The sequence below is a fragment of the Anas platyrhynchos genome, chromosome 6, assembly GCF_047663525.1.
Source record: "Anas platyrhynchos isolate ZD024472 breed Pekin duck chromosome 6, IASCAAS_PekinDuck_T2T, whole genome shotgun sequence".
NCBI lineage: Eukaryota > Metazoa > Chordata > Aves > Anseriformes > Anatidae > Anas > Anas platyrhynchos.
Window position 1 is genome coordinate 19133681 of NC_092592.1, and position 20159 is coordinate 19153839.

General features: G+C 37.7%; 1 protein-coding gene across 1 annotated transcript in view; it reads right to left on the reverse strand.

Moving 5' to 3' along the window:
* Positions 1-20159, reverse strand: part of ADK (adenosine kinase) — a 278665-nt gene that overhangs the window by 242315 nt on the left and 16191 nt on the right. Inside the window, exon 3 of the mRNA XM_027460598.3 lies at positions 5486-5539. Coding sequence (XP_027316399.1) covers positions 5486-5539 — 54 coding nt within the window. The remainder of the gene's footprint in view (positions 1-5485; positions 5540-20159) is intronic.

A 20159-nucleotide genomic window follows, 5' to 3' on the forward strand; every position in this document is an offset into this window, starting at 1 on the left:
CTGTCACTGCATGTCAAACATCAGTGAGGCATGGCTGCATAGCAAATGGGTTTGGGGTTAAGTTCATTAGCTTTTGCTCTTAATTGTCATGATAGATACATGGTAATCTCTAAATGTAAACAAACTCCACTACAACATACCAACAAACCAATCCTTTCCACATCCTCCATCTAATTTACGTAGGCTCCTTCTAAACCTCTTCTGTCAATTTCTCTCCTCTTTCCCAAGGCACTCTGAAATACCCAAACAAACCTCCTGCATGTCCAAGACTTAGCCTTCCAATACCCACTTCCCTCAATTATACTTTGGCTAAGCAAAATCAGAAAAAAACTCACTAACAACAAACAAAAAAAGATGATAAGGATCAGTCAAAACTCCGTTACCCATCAGGCTGTTCAGGCTCAAGAGTCCCTTTCTCCCTTGCTATGTTTTGCTATGAAAAAGTATTCATATAGCAAGCGTGCCACCAAGAACCAAGTACAAAAATAAATTCCTCTTGGCCAACTTGCATCAGAGCAACATCTCTGTCTTCCCTTCTGACTGCAACACATCAAACAGCTGACAGAAGAGAAAGAAAGATTGTGTTTTATTTTATTCCCCTTTCTCATTTGGTGATCTTTATCTCTGTAAAAAGATAAGTTATGAAAGCAAAGCTAATTGTGGAGTGCAAAACAAGTCCCACATTTCCTTCTTTCCCCTTGAACTAACTTCCAAAAAAAAAAAAAAAGTAGTGTTCAGTCATGGCTAAAATCATTTAAACAATATATCATATAAATCATATAACCAGCAGCCAAAGCAATATTAAACTAAGCATCATGGAGCACTGCTTACAGACTCGGTGCTATCACTAAACTCCACACAGCACTTACAAGAGACTTTGACGTCTCATAATAAGTATACTTTAGTTGCCTATTCACATTACCAAGTTCAAAACAAAATATAGACCACCCTTGCCAACTAATGCCAATGAAAATGGGCTCTGTATTTCTAGTCAGATTGGGGATTTGGAAAACAAATAGAAAAAAAATCTATTTAATATCAAGACAAGATAACAAGCTACATCCCATCACTTGCTGCAGTTAGCTTCAATTTATTCTCTTTGAAAACTTTTGATGTGGAACCACAGTCAAAAGAAATTAAAAAAAATCAGCTGAAACAACAAACGCACACAAGTCAACATGACCTTCAGTTGAAGTCATTGAGTCCAACTCTGAGAATTAAAAATAGGAGCAACTCTTGTAAGGACTATACAAAGGGTTAAGAAAAGCATTTCCATTTCTCTCAGAGTCTTTATTTATTTATTGTTCTCAGAGGGAGAAAAGTATGCAACATTAAGGTCCCACCAACCATATTAAGTCCAAGTTTCCTCAGCAACCTTACAAGATGGAATTATTTTTTTTTCCCCTCAGAGTTAAGTGGGTGTAGTTGTTTTGTGGGATGTTGTAAACATCACATGGACATCTCTTCACCCACACAAACTGAAGGTATTACTATTTCCCCTGTCTGCTATTCTCACTGCAGATGACCAACATCACAGATGAGCCAGTGAAAACAAAGATGATGGCTCACTTGATTTACTACAAAAGTCAACATGTTTGGCTTGCTCATCAGTTAAGATGTTTTGAACTAATCTTCTAATTTTATAACAAAACTGGCTGAAGAGCCTCTACGCATTCCGTTCCCTGGCTGAGCCACAGGACAGTGACCTCCACCTCGTGTGCATTCAGAGCTGACAGGGGGGCAGCAGAACAGTTTAGACAATTCCAGCTGGACTCCAAAAATAACGTATATGCATCTATTTGTAACTTCAGCGCTACCAAATTCCTATCAGATACAAAAAAAAAAAATACACTAAAATACACTAATGAAAACAAACGGTCATTTTACATGGCCGTTGCAGTACAAGTGAATTAGAAGCAGGAAAAAAAAAAAAAAAGTGATCTTTCATACCTTAGCTCTTAAAATAGAAGTTTAGTATGATGCCTGTAAACCAACTCCACTCTCTCTTAGTGGCTGTACGTACCTCTCTAGATAGCTAAGATTCAAGGACAACAGGATCAAGCCAATTCAAGCTGTAACTGGCCCAATTATCTCTGGAGGTACGACACTAATTTTTGGAAAAAAATTACTTTTTCATTAGGAACAGCAACACAGAAGTGCAGAAGTGACTGCTAAGAAACTGAAGGACATCTGATGGTCAGAAAATCACGGTTCTATTAGGTGAATGCCAAAGAATTCTTCTTTACTAGGTAAGTCAATATAAAAGTTGTTGATATTTCAAAGACTTGAAGTTAAAATATTTCAAGCAGAGGGATTTGGGCACTGAAAAAAAATACAGAGTCTAAGCAACTCCTCTTTACACTGACTTTTAAAGCATTAGGACAGATTCAGAACACCTTAGTAAAAGGGCACAGAACTGAAGAATAAGTCTATAAATAAATCAGCAACAATTACCCTGATGGTACTTTAACTTGCACCACTCCCTACAACTGGGATTTCTTTTAAATAAAAAACATCTATCTAAATATCAGGAAAGGGTAATTAAGTAGCTAATGACTCATCTGTAAGTCAAATCAGACAACTGAAGGACTGCAAGTGCTCTGAGGTCCAACCTTCTTTAACCTGTTCCGTACCATATGGCTAACACAGTCCGGGCAGAACAGCACACAGCAATTTGGAGAAGTCCTAAAGGTCTGTCCTGACACAAGGTGACACTGACCTACCAGGGTTTTTCCCCGGTTAAGTATCCAACCACATAGAAGATGCCAAGGTCAATGGCAAAAGCCCGTTCCAACTCCTTCATTATAACCAACAGTACATAGATCCTCTCAGGAGCTACTGGAGTGATAACAATGAAAAGCTCAAGAAAGGATCTGTTGCAGCAGATTCACACAGAACTGTAGTTTTATTGAGTTTGCTTTTTAATTAACTCCATTTAAGAAGTGAACATGCTTTAAAGATATCAGTAGGCAATATGCAATTAAGTAACATGCAACATACTTAGAGAGATCAGACAGGATTTCAGTATGTTTAAACTACTTCAAATGAAATACCGCACATCAAAACATTGTTTAATCAGTATCTGTTGCGCAAATAAAACTTGCGTACACAGTACAACTTGTACTGTCCAAAACACAGACCTGCATGTCATTTAACTTCTGCCTAGCCCCTGAACTTGCTAGTACTTTCGGTACTTCCAGTTGGTATAGTTTTTAAACGGTCTAGCATATTTAATCATAATTATGCTCTATTACCAATGCTCTATTATCAATGTTCTACATAAAACCAATCTTATCTACTGATCAAAGGCAACTGCTGTTGCTTGTCTTTTGCCTGGAGCTCTGGCCATTTTAATGTCACAGGTACATTACCATGATGTATAAATATAAGTTAAATGTCTTGTTCCATCTGCAGAAAGAACATGGAAATTTTATTTGGCTAGTAATTCAATCACTAATGCTTTTAGCACACACTTATTTTTTTCCCAAAGGAATTAAATGTTAATTACCAGAAGACATTTTTACTGTTTGGTAACTATGACCTTACTGAGAAATATTAAAACTTTTAAGATGGAAAAATCTGACAGCAATAAATACTAATTCCTCTCAAACAGCTACCTCATCTTACATATGGATAAACTACTTAAGAGTTTTTTGGGAGTATTACGAAATAATATAATACTGGTAATGTAATAACAGAAAAAGACAATTAGGTGCAAGGGCTGGAAGTTTAAAAAATTTGTTTCTTGTATCTAAGCATAAAGATGCACACAAAAGGGAACAAATCCCCTACTATCTTGATGCTAAGGGCAGAAACATGTAAGTGAATCCTGAATTGCTATATTTTATTTGGATATATGACTTCTCTGTAATGACTATAAGAGTGTTTTTAAGAGGCCCTGAATAAATAAAATAATGTTGATAAGTAAAGCGTTTTCTACCATCTTTCATACAAACGATCTTCAAAAAAGCAGTTATATAATACGGACTTGAGGGATGGCAGAGAGAGCATTGAAATAGAAAGTTCTTCAGAGCATTCACTCTTCACTGAGCGAATGAGGCAAGAATATTGGACTGCATGCACTAAGCATAGCTCGTCAGCCAGTGGTAGTAACATGCAGATATTAAAAACATCAGTAATAGGAATGACAACTACTTCACATTATTTTTCTTAAAGTTCTTCATAATTTAACTAAACTCTGAAATACAAATATTACAATATTAACCTTACATAACCTGTATGCTTAAATGTACAAATGAGCAGGAATGTTCCAACTGGGCCATCTTTTGTTTAGTGATTACTTTTAATATAGTGACTGAGATTAAACAAATCAGTTATTAAATAAAGCATGTCAAGCTCTAACAAGTCTCCCTTCCCTTTCAAAACATGTATATAGTTCACAAGTCAGTAACTTCAAGAACTTCAGTATATGTTTTAAAACTTACCGTAACTGGGAAAAAGAAACAAGAGTTGACAAAATCCAGGCTCAGAATCCATCTTTCCCTGTCTATGTACCACCTAGACTATAACTAGATGCAATGTGTACTGGTACAAAATAGTTTTCAAAATAAATGTCCACATACTTAAGACACAGAATGCAGTATCTGCTTCCAACTCAGATGTAGAGCTTCTATATTTTAATGATTATTGTGTCAAAAAAAAAAAAAAGAAGGGTTATTATGCCTGAACATGAGAGATTACTTAAAACTGTAATAAATCTGAACTTCTACCTTCTTTGGTTTGGGCACCTCTTTAATGAGGGATAAAAATCAATAAAAATATTGTTATTAAAATGTTTCATTAAGCTACCAATGGCCACTCTCCTACAAGACAAAAGAATGATCCATTCAAAAACAAATCTATTTTTTTTCCTCAAGGAACAATAATTTTAGGCTACAAAAATCAGATTAGCCGAAACAGGCAATCAGTACAATCGAAGTTAGGTTTCAATACGACTGACAGGGCTCTGGTGACTCTTCACTATGTTACAAACCACAGCCAGACTGTGCTGATAATTTGCAAAGGTGGGGATGGCCATAACATCACACAGCCAGGCAAATTTAAATAGTAAGTCAACACCGAACCTGAAAAAAGTCTTCCATCCAATTTCTGCTAAGCAAATATTTATTTCACTTATACACGGATATACTGCAGGAAGTCAGTAACTGTTAGTGTAACCAGTTCTATAAAAAAGACATTGACTAGGATGAACAGTACAAAATTTAAGTTGTGTGTATATGAACTGCAGTTAAGAACAGAATTATTCAAGAATGAATTGACTGTGGTTTTTTTTTGTTTGTTTGTTTCTTGCTTTTTAGAAACTCAATGCATTTCTAGACAAATATTATAATTTGCAGTAGACTGAAGCATGGAAGCTACTTCTGAAAACAAAAGATTTCTGTTTCAGGTCTTTAATAACAAGGTATGTGATAAACAGAAAAGTAAATACGTATAACAGGCATGTATATCACTATAAAAGGCTTACAGTTCTTTGTGCTTCTCCTCTGCCAGAATTTGGTCATTTGGCTTCAGCCCATACCTTGAAAATAAGAAACAAAGAACAATTATTCACTTGAAAACTTAGCTATAAAACGTAGCTTTAAAATAGCAAATTATCATACTATGTGATATTTAATGATTCATACAACTCTGATACTGCAAGAACAAAGTTTTCTAAAGAAAGCTTTAGATGTTTCTTAAAGTAAATTTATTATCACTCAGAAGTTTTGTTTTTATCCCAGCTTCAGATAAGACCAGACACTTGGACTGACTACATATCAAAAGATCATTGCACTTCATATCGAAACTATCCACTGATCTCAAAATTTCAATCTGGCAGAACACGTTTCTGAGGATTACAGGCAACATAAACACTAAAACTAGCTGCAATGTTCTCCTCTGAAGTAAATCAAAGTATTATATCAATACCTAAAACATTTTGTAGTTAAAAGAAATATGTACACACAAATATATTTTAACAGGCTATTTATGAGGAAAATTTCTGCAGTCCACTTAGGAAACCTCTGATGAAAAGGAGAGCAGGAGAGAAGGAAGCCTCCTTTGCTAGCTTGAGCTAGCAGGCAGTTTCAGAGGACGGGCTGCCTGCACTGTCAATCCAAAGAAGAAGAGAAGCTGGCCTCCCCAGCACGGACCACTGCTAGTCCTGCTGCAGGCTGTCAGTCACTTTGAAAAACCTTTAAAAAGTGACCTTGCTTGTGCTGCGTCTCAGAAAAAAAGTCTTTTGCCCTCTCAAAATATTCCACAGATCTAACTACAGTGTGGGGCTGCCCCCATATATAATGGATATAATGGAAGCAGCTAAAAGTAAAGAATGATTTTGATAATTCTGCAAACAGTAACTGCTCATGCTTTAGAATAAAGGAACTCTTCATCGCCGCTGTGTCTCTGCTTTTGTTCCATTCTGCCATCAAGTGCAGAGCTACACATTACTCCTTCCGAGCAAAGATTCTGGCCACTAACTACAAGCAAGCTATCTCGCATATCAATTGTTGTTTGAGATAAACAGATAAAATTTTCTTTATATCATTTTCTGATTATATTCTCTGAAACTTCTGTGTGTGTGCTTTTTTTCCAGAATTGATTGGAAATGCAAGCATCAACCCCTGACACATTCTCAAGCTCACCAGTGCCGCATTCAAACATAGAAGACACCAACAACCTGACCCATTTTTTCCTGTTTACATACCCAGACACTGCCTTTGGTTATTTCCCAGAGCATCCTGCTGACTTGCATCCATTTATCCACCTTGCTACTCAACCCTTCATGCAGTCCCTTCTAACCAGGGTACAGAGGAGCCCCTCCACATTTGCCTTCTAAATGCAGTGTTTGCATTTGACTCAAAGCAGACTACACAATGCGCTGTCCAGTAACAGATGCAGGCCACCTGCTTTAACTGCTGTATCTTCTTTACAATTTACCACTCTTCCACTCCTTAAGCCACAAATTTTGAACTGTTGTGACCTTACAGATCAATGTTTTCCTTAGTGAATAGTGTTAGACCCTTTTCCTTTAATGGCGGAGGTCTGGCCCAATGCTTCATAACACTACTGCACCCTTCTGAAGATCTCTTCTTGTCATGCCTTAAGCATTTTATTGATAGCAGATAGTAATACATCAGAGAAGAAGACAACAGCTCTCATGACATTCCAAAGGAACATCTGTCAGAAGTCCAAGGACTAACTTCTGCAGCCCGCAGCCTTAAAATGCAATCAGGTTGTTTGGCAAAAGGATTGACCTGCCACAGACAGCCATGCCTGACTGACTACTTACTTGCTTTGTTAAGCAAGCTACAGCAGAACCTGTACAGCAGAGGGGAACGCTGCTGAACAGGTGTGGGGCTTGATCTGGGGTACCATAAAAATGGTACCATAAAAATGTCCCTTTTTTGTTTGTTTCTCCAATATTCCTTCTTGCTTCCTGAAGATACTGTTTTGATGGCAGCAACACGTCAGGGAGTTTCCCACAAAATGGGCATGCTTGTAGAAGTCACACTTTCATAAGTACTTTCTGCATTAAGACAAGATGCATATTATATTTCATACACAGCTGAAGTATTTAATAAATGTAAGCGTGCAACTAGCACAGTGAACAGCTTACATAATGTTTGCCAACATGTGTTTCGTAGGCAAGATTGATAAGTACCAGTTGGCTTTTCCTAACTGATGAAGGTTAGATTTGGAAGAATTTCTCTCCCCCAGATTTCTAAAAAAAATTTTAAGAGTCGAGACAAAAATGCAAAATTGAGGTTAAAGATACGTAATCTGAACATTTTAAATAACTTAGGACATTTTAAACTATTTAAGCAACTGAAACAACACACTGCAAATGTATTCCACATTTACAGTTCTACTATTAAACTAGAAACAGAAGCAAATATGCTTCAGAAGTGGGCAAAGGAGCTGAAGGGACCACAACTTGAAATCTCACTGGGCAGAAAACAGAGGAAACTTAAGCTTAATACATCCTAGCATATTAAATACTGATTATTAATTTTGACTATCCAATACCAATTTAAGAAAAGTTCAAACCACTAATAGTTTCTTCATCGCTGCTCATAAGACTATTTCAAAATAATAAGAATCTGTAAGGTTCTATAGAAAGATTGCAGGTAAATGTCAAAACAAACTCAAGTACATTTCAAAAATGATATTTTAAAGCGCTTCCTGATGTCCTTCAGGGACATTTAATCTACTGAAAGAATAGGCAACCTTCCAGCCACCCGTGCCCAGACGGCAGCTGCACGCAGGCATGCCGAGGGGCAGGCAGAGCCCCCCAGCACAGCGCTATCGCCCCGCACAGCTGCAAGCTTCCACCAAGCCAGCTCAGCTGCCTGGCCAGATACACACAGCCCACCCTGTGCACCCTGCAAGCAACTATTCCAGGCAGTCCAACAGGCTGCTGGCTTTACCTTGGGTGAAGCCTCCACTTTAGGAAGCATTAGTTTTGTCCCCCTACTTGGTTCCTTATGGAATTTCTTACGCTCCACCATAGTCTCTCCAGCACACCCCATTCTGACCAAAGCTCAAGGAACGCATTTGCAACCATAGGCTCTCAGGTCACTGTTTTATCATCCATCCTCTAGCCTCAGTTTAAACGAGGAGTTTCACAGCCCCTTACATGACCTTCTTCTGGTTTGGAGCTATTATTCTTCTGTACTTTAAATGGCATTCTTTCTAACCTGGTTACAAAGAGGCACGTTCAGCCACCGAAATTACCAGGAGAAGTGTGCAAGCTAACCCCCCTAAATTCCATCCAGAAACCCCGAACCAACTCCAACTGAGTCTCTGGAAAAGCATCTCTCTGCCTTCAGTGGGGAGTAATGACAGAGGACGTCCACACCAGCCTGCTGAACAAGGTGATCCAAATACCTCCCGTTAGGCCGTAATTCCGTCACTCCAGACTATTAATAAACCAGAGATGCATTTCAATGAAAGAAGCTTGAATTTATTGGAATTTAGTTATGAAGTATGTTCTCACCTTCCCAAACTGGCTTTCCCAAATCTCTCAATCTTTCTTCTCCCATTTGTTTACAGTTATTCAGATGGGAACTTAGTGATATTTCCTCACTTCCTACATTTCACATTTCTAGAGCCAAGTTTAATGTATGTGCACAGATATATACATAACAATATCAAAATTATCCCCCACCCCCAAACAATACTACATTAATCTTAAATATTTTCTCTTTCAATGAGCCTGAAAATAAAGTAGCACAGGCAAAGACTAAAAGATTATTACAGACACTGAGGACAGACATTGTATGGAGGCAGAATAACATTAAGGAAATACGGAGGTACATATAGTTAAATATACTCTATAAAAACGCTAAGGACACTTAGAAGAGTTTTATGTATGTAACAGCTAGATATACAACTCTGGCCAAGAGTTGGTTATGGTGCTACCAAAAGGAAAAACAAAAATCAAAACTATGAAGCATACATATTTTTCACTCATTTCTACTCTTGTAAGATAATGACTTTCCCAGCACTTACATACAAAATTATCATCTCCAGTTTTTACAGAGATATAATTTAATGAAATGTCTTGTCTTTTTTTTTTTAAAAAAAAAAAAAAAGCACACTAGAACCTGTGAGCTCAGCTCTGACTTGTTCAATGCACTTTAAAAATCCTTCTGAAACAGCAATCCTATGACTCACTTTTTTTTTTTTATTATTATTTCTCCTAATATGACAGGTATGGAAACTAATGCCCATGAACTTTAGTCAGCATTTTTGCAAAAAAACTCTTAATTTAACAAACAGCTGTAAGGCATGTTCCCCTTCATACAGCATTCAATTTTACAAAGCCTTAATCAAATTAAAAAGAAAAAAAAGCATACGCTAAACATGTACAGGTGAAAAACTTCAAGTGAATATCAAGTTCAAATCTGCTCTATGTACCAGACTTTCCTGAAAGGCTGGTAAAACTCACCTGTCCTAAGGCAAAAACTTAAGACTGGTGATGATTAAACAGGTTTTAAAAGTGACAATATAACATCCTTGCTTCAAAATTCACTTCCCTTTCGAAATTTCTTCTGACTTGAATCCATCAGCCAGGAAAAAAAAAAAAAAAAAAAGAATAGCTGAAAATTGCAGAGTTCAAAATAAAAAATCAGCATGGACATACACTGCTGCTTGGGCCAGAAGAGTCGAGTAAAGAACTCCACCATACAGACTAGCCAGAAACAAGGAAGTACACAAAACTTATACATCCATACACACACACATATCCAAGTAATATATTCATGAATACTTTCACGAATACTTGTGAAGGAACAAGAAGCTAGAGATAAAAGGATTTTTTTTTTTTTTTGCATTACCTGTCAATGTGAGTAGCCAGCATGAAAAAATATGGAAGCTATTTGAGTAACACAAAAACAGTAAGGCATTCTAGGAAGCTCTGAACATAAACATCTGTGCAGTTGTTCCTTTGCCTTGTTCGACGAACAATAAACATGAACCTTGCCACCATCCATGGCTCTGACTATCCTGGCTCCCCTTTCAATGATCCAATGACACAGCTTTGCTGTTCCATCAGCTCTCTGTACCTGACAGGCTCTGCTGCAGTTATTTTAACCATTTTCCAGATTGATTACAATGGAATTCATGAAATGGTACATTTCTGAAATGAAATTCACAAAAAAGGTCACCAGAAAAAGCAACTAAGCGATTTCTCTGCCAGAAACCCAAAGCTTCTTGGTTGTGTGAACTCGACAAGAATCACGCTATAGCAGGCTATGTCTCATCAATAAAAGAGACCTTTTTTAAGGCATAGCTTTGCAGATGCATTTCTTCATAAGTTCTCAACAAAGCCAGTAAAAACCCCTGAGGCCTTGAGCAACCTTCCTGCACTTCAGATCAGTCAGAACGCATTTCCATAAGAATGATTCAGCAGTTAACGCTGTTTCAGCTTTCAAGTGATATTAAAGCTACTTTCACTGTTCTAAAAACAGAAATGCAGTCCTTCTTCTGGTGGTTTTTCTTAATAATTCATCCTCTAAAACGAGGCCAGCCAGCCAGCGGGACACTGGTGCTTACACGTCCTTCTTCAGTCCGTATTGCTTGCTTTCTACCAAAGGCTGTTAGCACATCCCACCAGCTCTTCCAGATTAGAAGCACAGCCACATGTGAACCTGCTGTCACACTGCTATCTTACCAAGCATTTACAGACCAGTGCACAAAATAAACCCAATCTCCAAGAATATTTAGCTGATGAGATGTCTGGGGGGACAGGTACAGGATGTCAGCCTTTTTATTAATTTCCTTCTGGAATTTATTGCATAAGATGACGAACGATGCCCTAACTGCTAACTCCATTTCTTCTGACTCAATCTACACAGAGCTCAGCGGACAGTAAGTGAATTGTTTTTCCAATCACAGTAAAATGCTACTTAGAGCAAGGCAGTCTTCCTGCATTTTTGACAATGCTATAGTTGATTACGAGTTTCAATAATGCTTCATGTAGCCTCTATCTACTGATTAGCCTGGTAAACCTTTTCACATACAAAAACAAGGAGCACAAGCAGCATGACTTGCATTTGTTTCGATCATTACATTCGACTGGCTAACTCAAATTCCAGCGGCTGTGCATTTTCTAAAGCCAGATGAAAACAAAAAAGCACAAGCCAGACCAGACCTTATGCACAAATTCAGCAGCCAAATTCATCGTGGACCAGACACAAACAGCTAAACCAAAATTAAAGTTGTGTGTCATTGGCACATACAACCTAGTCCAAATATTTGTTTTAAAACATCATTCTTTCCCCTCAGAGCTCCCCAAAGAAGAGCTTTGATTCATATCCGCAGTCACCATCTCTTGCCTGACTTGCACTGCTTTTCTTCTGTCACAGGGCGATACATCTGCTTTTGATCCTCCCCGTCCTTCCAAACCCCTCCCTGTTACTTTGCTGTCTTCTCCCAGCTTCACCACCTCTCCCATCTGACCTCTCTTGTAACAGCACAGCTTCCCCCACCTATCCCTTCACATGCTTCTCTTGGCCTCAAGTCGACTGCAGACCGGGGACCCTTTCAACACTGATTTCTGTCCTCCAACGACAGCTGATCACCAACCACTGTTACTCTAGGATGACCTTACACGGGTTATACAATTTCAGAAGAGGTCCTTTCTGAAAAGATATTGCTTTGTCACCGAACAAAACACAAGTTCAGAAACATTTCCTTGAGAAACAGAAAGATTCAAAGGGTTTGTATGATAGCAACACAATCCCAACAAAAACCTGCCTCTGAAAAATCTCAGTCTTGCAATAGTCCACTTACACTAACAAAAGAGAAGACTGCCTAAAAGGCTTTTCAGACATTCCTTTAGTGAAGTACTGGGGATGTAAGAGATTGCACATCTCGGCTGACTTCATCAGGGGTCAGCACTCGACCCAGCACCATGCCACACATCTAGGCGTGACCTGGAGTTAAATGCATTAAGTGCTGATGAAATCCACAGATGACATCAAACTGGCAAGGGCATGCAGTGACAACAGACCATTCTAGCAGGCAGCAAGGCAAACCCATTCACACGCAAATGCAGGGTCAAGCAGGTAAATGAAAATAAGAATATGGGCAGGGATAACGCACGTCTCACAGAGCAGTAATTTGGGGGTGGGTGGGATACATCAGATGCCATAATCTGCAACTAAGTAAACATGAGCTTCCACCTTATGTCAACTGGTGAAGACATCAATGAACTGGTTGAATATAGAAATAGGGCAGAGCAAACAGAACAATAAAGAACAGCATATCAAAAGAGTGAGTGGTCAGCCTCAGTAATTCTTCTGTCCCCTTACATTCCTGAACAGAGGATCTATCTAAAGCATTTAAATTGGGAAGAAAAGTAGATCAGAGTATAGCGCACGCTAGTGATAACGGGAAAGATGCACACAAAAAAATCATCAAAGAAAATTAAGATACTTCTGCCTGCAAAGCATTGGAAATAAATGCCTTTTTCGTTGTTACCAATGACACTGAATCAACACCAGCTGGGAAAAAAAAGCGTGTAGCACTCTACTGGCAGAAAACACTGACTAACAAAATATCTTTAAGAGGAGTTTAACTGCAACTCAAACCACAGATTTTGCCTGTTCCATTTCTAAGATGTTCCAGACTTGAAGCACAGATACCGGAATGGGCACGAGTGCTGAGAAAATGAAGCCACATCCTTGAAAACCCAAGGAAGAGCTGCTGGTGTTTTCGTTTTTCATCACTACGTTTTTCTAGGTTCCAATGTACTATGACTGTAGTCACATTCAGCTGCATCACATCCTAGATAAACATCTGTTTTTCAGAATAAAACTTGTGGAATTTCCGGGTGAAAGAGATCCTAAGAATACCAGCAGAAAGATTTTCTTTTTTCTTTTTTTTAAATACCACATTTACTATGAAAATGAAAGATGGATTTAAGTTTCAAACACAATTAATTTCAAATTACACTCCTAAACCCTGGAAGAATACCCACTGCACTGTAATACAATTATAAGTGGTTTTTACCCCACAATTTTCCTGCATGGATATGATCACTATTTTAAATATAAAAAATACTAGGTATAGCTTTTCTGTTTTTTTTTTTTTTTTTCCTTTGTTGCCTCCCCATCTCCCCCAATCAAACTTTTTCCTAAATAGCTGCTTTTAAATTATTCACTGCAGCAAAATAGACTCCCTACTGATAGTATGTTTGCAAACCGGGACTTTAAGTAGCTATTAATATTGTAAGACAGATTTAAAGGGCTTTTGAAATTGAAGTCAAAACAATAATAGGTTTAAATGATTAAAAAGGATTAAGAAAGCCAGGAAAGTCCAAAGCCTGTTAATCACCAGAATGCAGAAAACTATGATCATTTAATAGGGTCAGCCCTATCACTTTGGACTTAAGCATATAGCAGGGACCTTGTCAAAATGGTTTTCTTAACTATAAATGGGTGTGCTAAAAATTTACAGTCTCTAAGCACTGAGTATCTAAAGAGAAATGTTTTTTGCAGTAATCATTTTTAAAATATCTGATGGCAAGTGCCTTTTCTGAAGCCAGTAACCACACTTCACACTTTTTTGTGTGTGTGTGTGTGTGTGTGTGTGAAATCAGTACTCTGGATGCTCACAGTACTCATAACATTGGTAGAAAATATTTTGGTTGACCTTCAGTAATTTCATTAAGAAATAAAATATTATCTGAATTCACGTAGAAGTCTAGGCTGTTCTTTTTATAGACTGAACTCTGAATTCAATGTATTCTTTTAATACTATCCCATTGAGCATTCAGTATTTAAACCATATTTTAGTCACATTTTTTTTCATTATTTTTGCTCAGACATAATCTAGCCTTTCCATACTGATTTTCTTCAACCAGAAATAAACAGTGGGGTGTGTTTATAATCAAAAGTAGTTCATCAATAAACCAGTTTTCACAATCTTGCATTAAAATTTCATTTATGTAAAAACTCATAAAAAATTAACAAAAGTAATACACACAATCTAATCTAAACAATAATAATCTGCAGGGTTCCAGTTCTCTTCTAGATTGCCACAATTACTTATTATCACTTTATAAATGTATCATTGGAATTAGTTTGTACTAGTTCTACAACAGATCTTACCAGCACTAGTACTGAAAATCCCTGGATACCTTGCTGCTGCATTAGCTCTTCTTCTTGACAAGGAGATTATAGCAAAATATCATTTGGGGAGGACAGTCATGTGGTCGTGGAGGTGACCCTGAGATTCTGATGAGTAGATCTATAGATTATTTTAATGATTTCTTCTAAATAAAGACTCGCTGAATGTCCTATATGAATAACACTGAGCTCAAGTGAGCTTCTTCACGCTTGAAAATGAAGCCTTCACCTTGTTTTTCTAACAAGGATGCACACTTGTAAAACAATTCTCATTAGGTATCAGGATGAAATTCGATAGGCTCTATTTCTACGGTAAAGTACAGGTTAGTGCTTTAGACAAAACTAACAAAGGCAGTAAACACAACACTTATAAAGCAACTGTTGGGATCCGTCAACTACAACACATTTCGTAACTGAAGCACAGCTTTGTCCCCATAGATCTGTTCTGTCTCCATAGCTAAAAGGAAAAAAAAATAAAAAATAAAAAATAAAACACAGGTACTTTAATATCTGTAGCACAAATTAAAAAATGCCTCATCAAGAAAAATCACTAAGATGCAGGAAAAAAAACTTCTGTCCATTGATGAACTCATAAACCACTAAGTCAGTCCATAATATTACTTTCAAGCAATAAAATCCTCCAAACAGGGGGATACTAAAAGTACTGAGGCTATATCAAATTTTGATTAATCTTTATCACTTTCTGCTGTCAAAAATACTAAGAATTCACCTTTTCATTATTCATAGTGACACAGCAAGACTGGTATATCATACTTTAAAATGCTCCTCTATCATCTGTGGAGGCACCTGGGCACCTGTTACAGAATAGTTCAGTGTACATAATTCTAAGCATACAACTGTCGGGTACCTGGGGTACCTCATGTTCCTTAACCCACCTTGTCTAATTTTATTTTATTTCTTTTTAAAAATTTATGAGGGTAACCAGTAAATTAGAGACAAAAGTGCTGCAGCTTTATGAAATTCCAGCTATGCTGAAAAAAACATGCCAAGCCACAGAAAGCATTAGTTTTATTGGGAAAAAACAGCACGTGAAAAAATGCAGGGAAGGTTTGTTTCTTTACTGCTAACATCTTACTTTCATTCTTAAAAAAAAATGCAAGAGCCAACACCAAAACGGAGACTCGGTGAAGAGCTGGAGAGAAACTTCTTGGAATCTTCTACCACTGGATGATCAGAGGTACCAGGAACAGCAATTACTGCTTCTGGGAAGAACTGCTCCTCCCTTTTGCTTCTAGCCATTGCCACTGTGTTTTGCATCTTAAATCTCACCCACAGTTGCAGCCACAGTATCTGGCCCAGACACACAGGATTCTGGCAGAGGAAAAAGGGACCGAGGCATTTGGATGGTTCCTGCCACACACGGCCCAAAGTAGCTTCCTGCTTCGACTGAATAACAATTTTGACCCAGGGCTGGTTGTAGAAAAAGGTGCTTCAATATTTCTAATTTTGTGACTCGGCAGAAGTTTCAAATTCAGAATATCCCCCTAGGGTGCTAGGCTTCTTGCAGTGATTTATTGTTTTTTTGTTTGTTTGTGTTTTAAATTATTATTTGTTTTGGTTTGTTTTTTGTTTGTCCATTTTTTATTTGTTTTGTTTTTTAACCCCAGTTTACATATAAAACTTGAAGTGTCCTACCTTTGAAGGTGTCAGCTATACCTCAGTATGTTCTCGGCCAAAGTAGGAACCAGTAGCTGGCACTTCCTAAATGATAAAAAGCTAGCAACTACTGAAGCGTTTTACCTCAACTTATTATGTTGAATGGTGCAATCTCTACACATAGTTTGCCTCAGCTCATATATGACATAAAAATTGCTGAGAAACTAGTCACGGATTTTTCAAAGGTTAACTTTTGCAAAGGTTGGCAAAATAGCTTTTCACTTTTTAATCAACTTTTTTTTTTTAATCAACAAAAACAGGCAATGTCCAGCAGATCTCCAGCATCTCACATCTTGTGGCATTACTAACTAAATAAAAAAATAATACAGACACTGGAATTTCACTGCAAACATACAAGATACACATTGAAGCAGTATCTCACATACACCAACAGTTGTGTTCTGTTGCTCCCTAGTACTGCTGTACAGAACAAAATCACAAGCATTATTCAAAAACAATTAGCTTCAAAGAAGCGTGCTGGAACACACTCTTGCAAAAAGGAAGTTGTAGCAACTAAAAAAGGAGCAGCAGATTTGGAGGGAGGTCTTCCATCGAAAAGTTCCGAGGAGTTTCTGCAGCTCCTTGTTACAGCTTGTCACACACCAGGCAGTCAAGCTCCCCCCTTTATGCTTTGTCACGTGCATCTCAGATTCTCACATCACTGTCACTTCAGGACAAGTGGGGGGAAAAAAACAAAACAAAGCAAAACAAAACAAGAACACACACATCACTGGAGTGAGCTGGAAAAATAATCACAAAGTTCTCCAGCCATTCCAGCCATAGTTCCCTAGTCTTTATCTGACAAGGCAGACATAAAACCAAAAGTTCAAAGTAAAACTGGAAAACAAAGGCAATTTGTTGGAATCAATTCATGCAACTTGCAAAGACAGCTTTTCTGAGAGCGATTTTCAAGTTGTCCTAAAAGATATAGCATTGTTTTACAGGGTTCAGCACAGTTTCAAATTAATAATCTAATGACACATAACACAAGCATCTACACCAGAAACTGGTGAACTCATCGTTAAAGCTCTTGATAGCAATCAAAAAAAAAAAAAAAGCATAATACTCTCAGCAAGATATTCTAGTATACTATTAAAGTGAGAGCCAAGGGTTTGTAAAATTAATATCTTGGTCATCAGCTCTGCATTTCATCTGAACTTAATAGGAAACTTCAGGCTTCACGACATCTCGTCTGTAACACCGACTTCGTCTTTCTCCAGTAACCTGGAATACCCCGAGTTCCACCCCACCAAAAATAAAGCCAAATAAGTTTCCAAGGGCAGGTTTACCCTTCTCCAGCCCTCAGCCAGGGGTAAACAAGAACACTAGCAATTAAAGGGAGCGCAGGCTGCCTCCACCCTGTCCCTGTGGCCACGGCAGAAACCAGAGGTGCCAGGAGGCAGGAGGGAGGCCAAGACCAGCCGGAGCAGGCCTGGAGGTGGGGACGCCGGGCCCGGCACCGCAGCAGCAGGGCCCGGCAGCAGCCGAGTACCTAACAGCACAGGCTGCAGTAGTGCTAACACTGACCTGGTGCTCATACATTGTTCAGGAACAGCCTGATGAAATACTAAGTTATGAAAAAAGAAGTGTTCAACATATTTAATTTCAAGAACAGAAGGACAGAATTTATCTCATCCCAATACAACCATTGAAGAAAAGCTGCCGAGACTGCGTGCTGCCTGACCTGGACGAAGCACCACCAGTCGAGTAGCAATGCGCATTACAATTTCCTTAAAAATCTAATTCTAACAAGTTTGTGTGTTTGGCTTTTTTTTTTTTTTAATTTAAAAAAAAGACATGACAACCACTTAAGAACTGCTATCATTTAAAATTTGTCTTTTGAGACAATTCCATCACAAATGAACTTCACCTACAGTTGTTTTTTTTTTTAAATGACAAATTATTTTTAATTTTAACTGGATTTTTCTGTTTTTCAATTCACGAGGGATCAAATTTTCACTACTTTCCACAACAGGGAAAAAAAATAAAAAATTGTACCTTTCCTATACTGTTGGCTATTTTGGTTTGGAGAAGAAGGATGGGAGTAGAAGACAGTCTTAGAATCACATCTTATTATCCTGTAATTAACATGAATGCCTGCAACCATCACCATTATCAAGTAAATGATTTTTATCTACTGTACTCTGAACAAATAGCAATCTTAAGTGTCCCATTAGGAAACCAAGATGAAGTCTTCTTCAGTACAAACATCAAGTCCTGCTTCCAAAGAGAAGCTTTCACCATCTTGTTTTAGAGCGATGTTAGTTCCTCAGTGAGAAACTCAGCTTTATCAAAGGTATCTTCAGCAAGGGTCCTTTCATTTACTATTACTGCCTAGTAAAAACAGACCAACTTCATTCACAGAGCTCTTTCACCTACAGTTCCCTGTTTGCTGCTAATTCTTTGTTACAGTTAGAGGAGGCAAAAAAGACCCGGTTTAAAATTCCAGTATTTGCCTTCTAACACAATTCCCAAAGTTTTTTTGTTTTTTTTTAAACAAAGTTTTTATTTGGGAGTGAAGTGAAAAATACAGCTAAGCTGCATACATGTCAGTCACTCATGTCTCAAGGTCATTCTAAAGAAAACAATTAATCCAAGAACTGTTCATATTCTATTGACACGTAATGAAATTAGTTTTCTGAAGAAAAAAAAAATAAAAAATTGAAGTTACAAACAAGTACAAGAAGTGAAAACCCCTGGTACATTAATGAGTTGTCAAGAAGGGGGTTATTTCATATTCATGGGCATGTTCTTACTATTTACAAGTACATAAGTAATTACAAGCTCTTCCAGGTACATAAGTGGTACATCAGTAATTAAAAGCTCTTCTGGAATCATTGCTCAAGCTCAGTGTACCCTGGAAGCGTCACAACTCCTTGGTCAGAGCTCTGTCTTAGGTAGAGCTTTCATATAGCTTTTTCCAAATGAAACTTAACTAAAATCTTTCTCTCATTTAAACTAGACATTTAACTAAATGCACTAGGAAAAATTATCAGGCTTGTAGGAAGTTCTAAGTTGTCAGGCATGCTACCAAATTTATAGGCCCATTAGTACAGAGAGGTCCTTTTAAAGACAGCCATCAGTACCTTAAGTTTTTCTAAGCGTTGTTTTTTTGTTTTTTTTTTAAATTTAACAGCAGTCAGATGATGCAATTTAGCTCAACACTATCAACAGTGTTTTATGTTCACACCCTGAGATAAGCTAAATTGGGTTCTACGGATACAACTCAAACCAGAAGCTAATAAAACCCTCAGCTGTTCAGTTTCTCTACCCAATGAGCCAACACAACACCTACCTTTCAGTAGTGATCTTTCACTAGGATTATTTAAACAATGGAACATTATAGCAAACATTTTTTAAAAAGGTAAATCTCCAGGGACGATATGTTGTTTGTGGTTTTTTTTGTTGTTTGTTTGTTTTTTGTTTTTTTTTTTTAGTACTTTATGTACTATGTACTTTCCATACGTTCAGCATAGTATGGGCAGGTAATATAGTCCCTAACTTAAAGCAATGCAAATACCTGCTAACACATCCTAGGGAGTTGACAAGGTACCCAAAGTCAAACTAAACACATTAATGAAGGTGAAAAGGCTTAAAGTTGTATTTTTCACCTAAATCTGGCAGCAAAGTCCACAGCTGTGGTTCCCATTCTGTGAACACATGCTTTACGACTGCTGGATGTGCACTTGAGATGACAAATAATGACCAGATCTCTATAGCCTCAACAGTTCAACTATAGTTAAGGAAATGTTAAAAATTACCTATCTGCTAAAGAGTGCTGCTCCTTCTACGGAGAGCAATGAAACAGATGCTATCTCCTAACAGCAGGGTATAGGAGCATTTCCA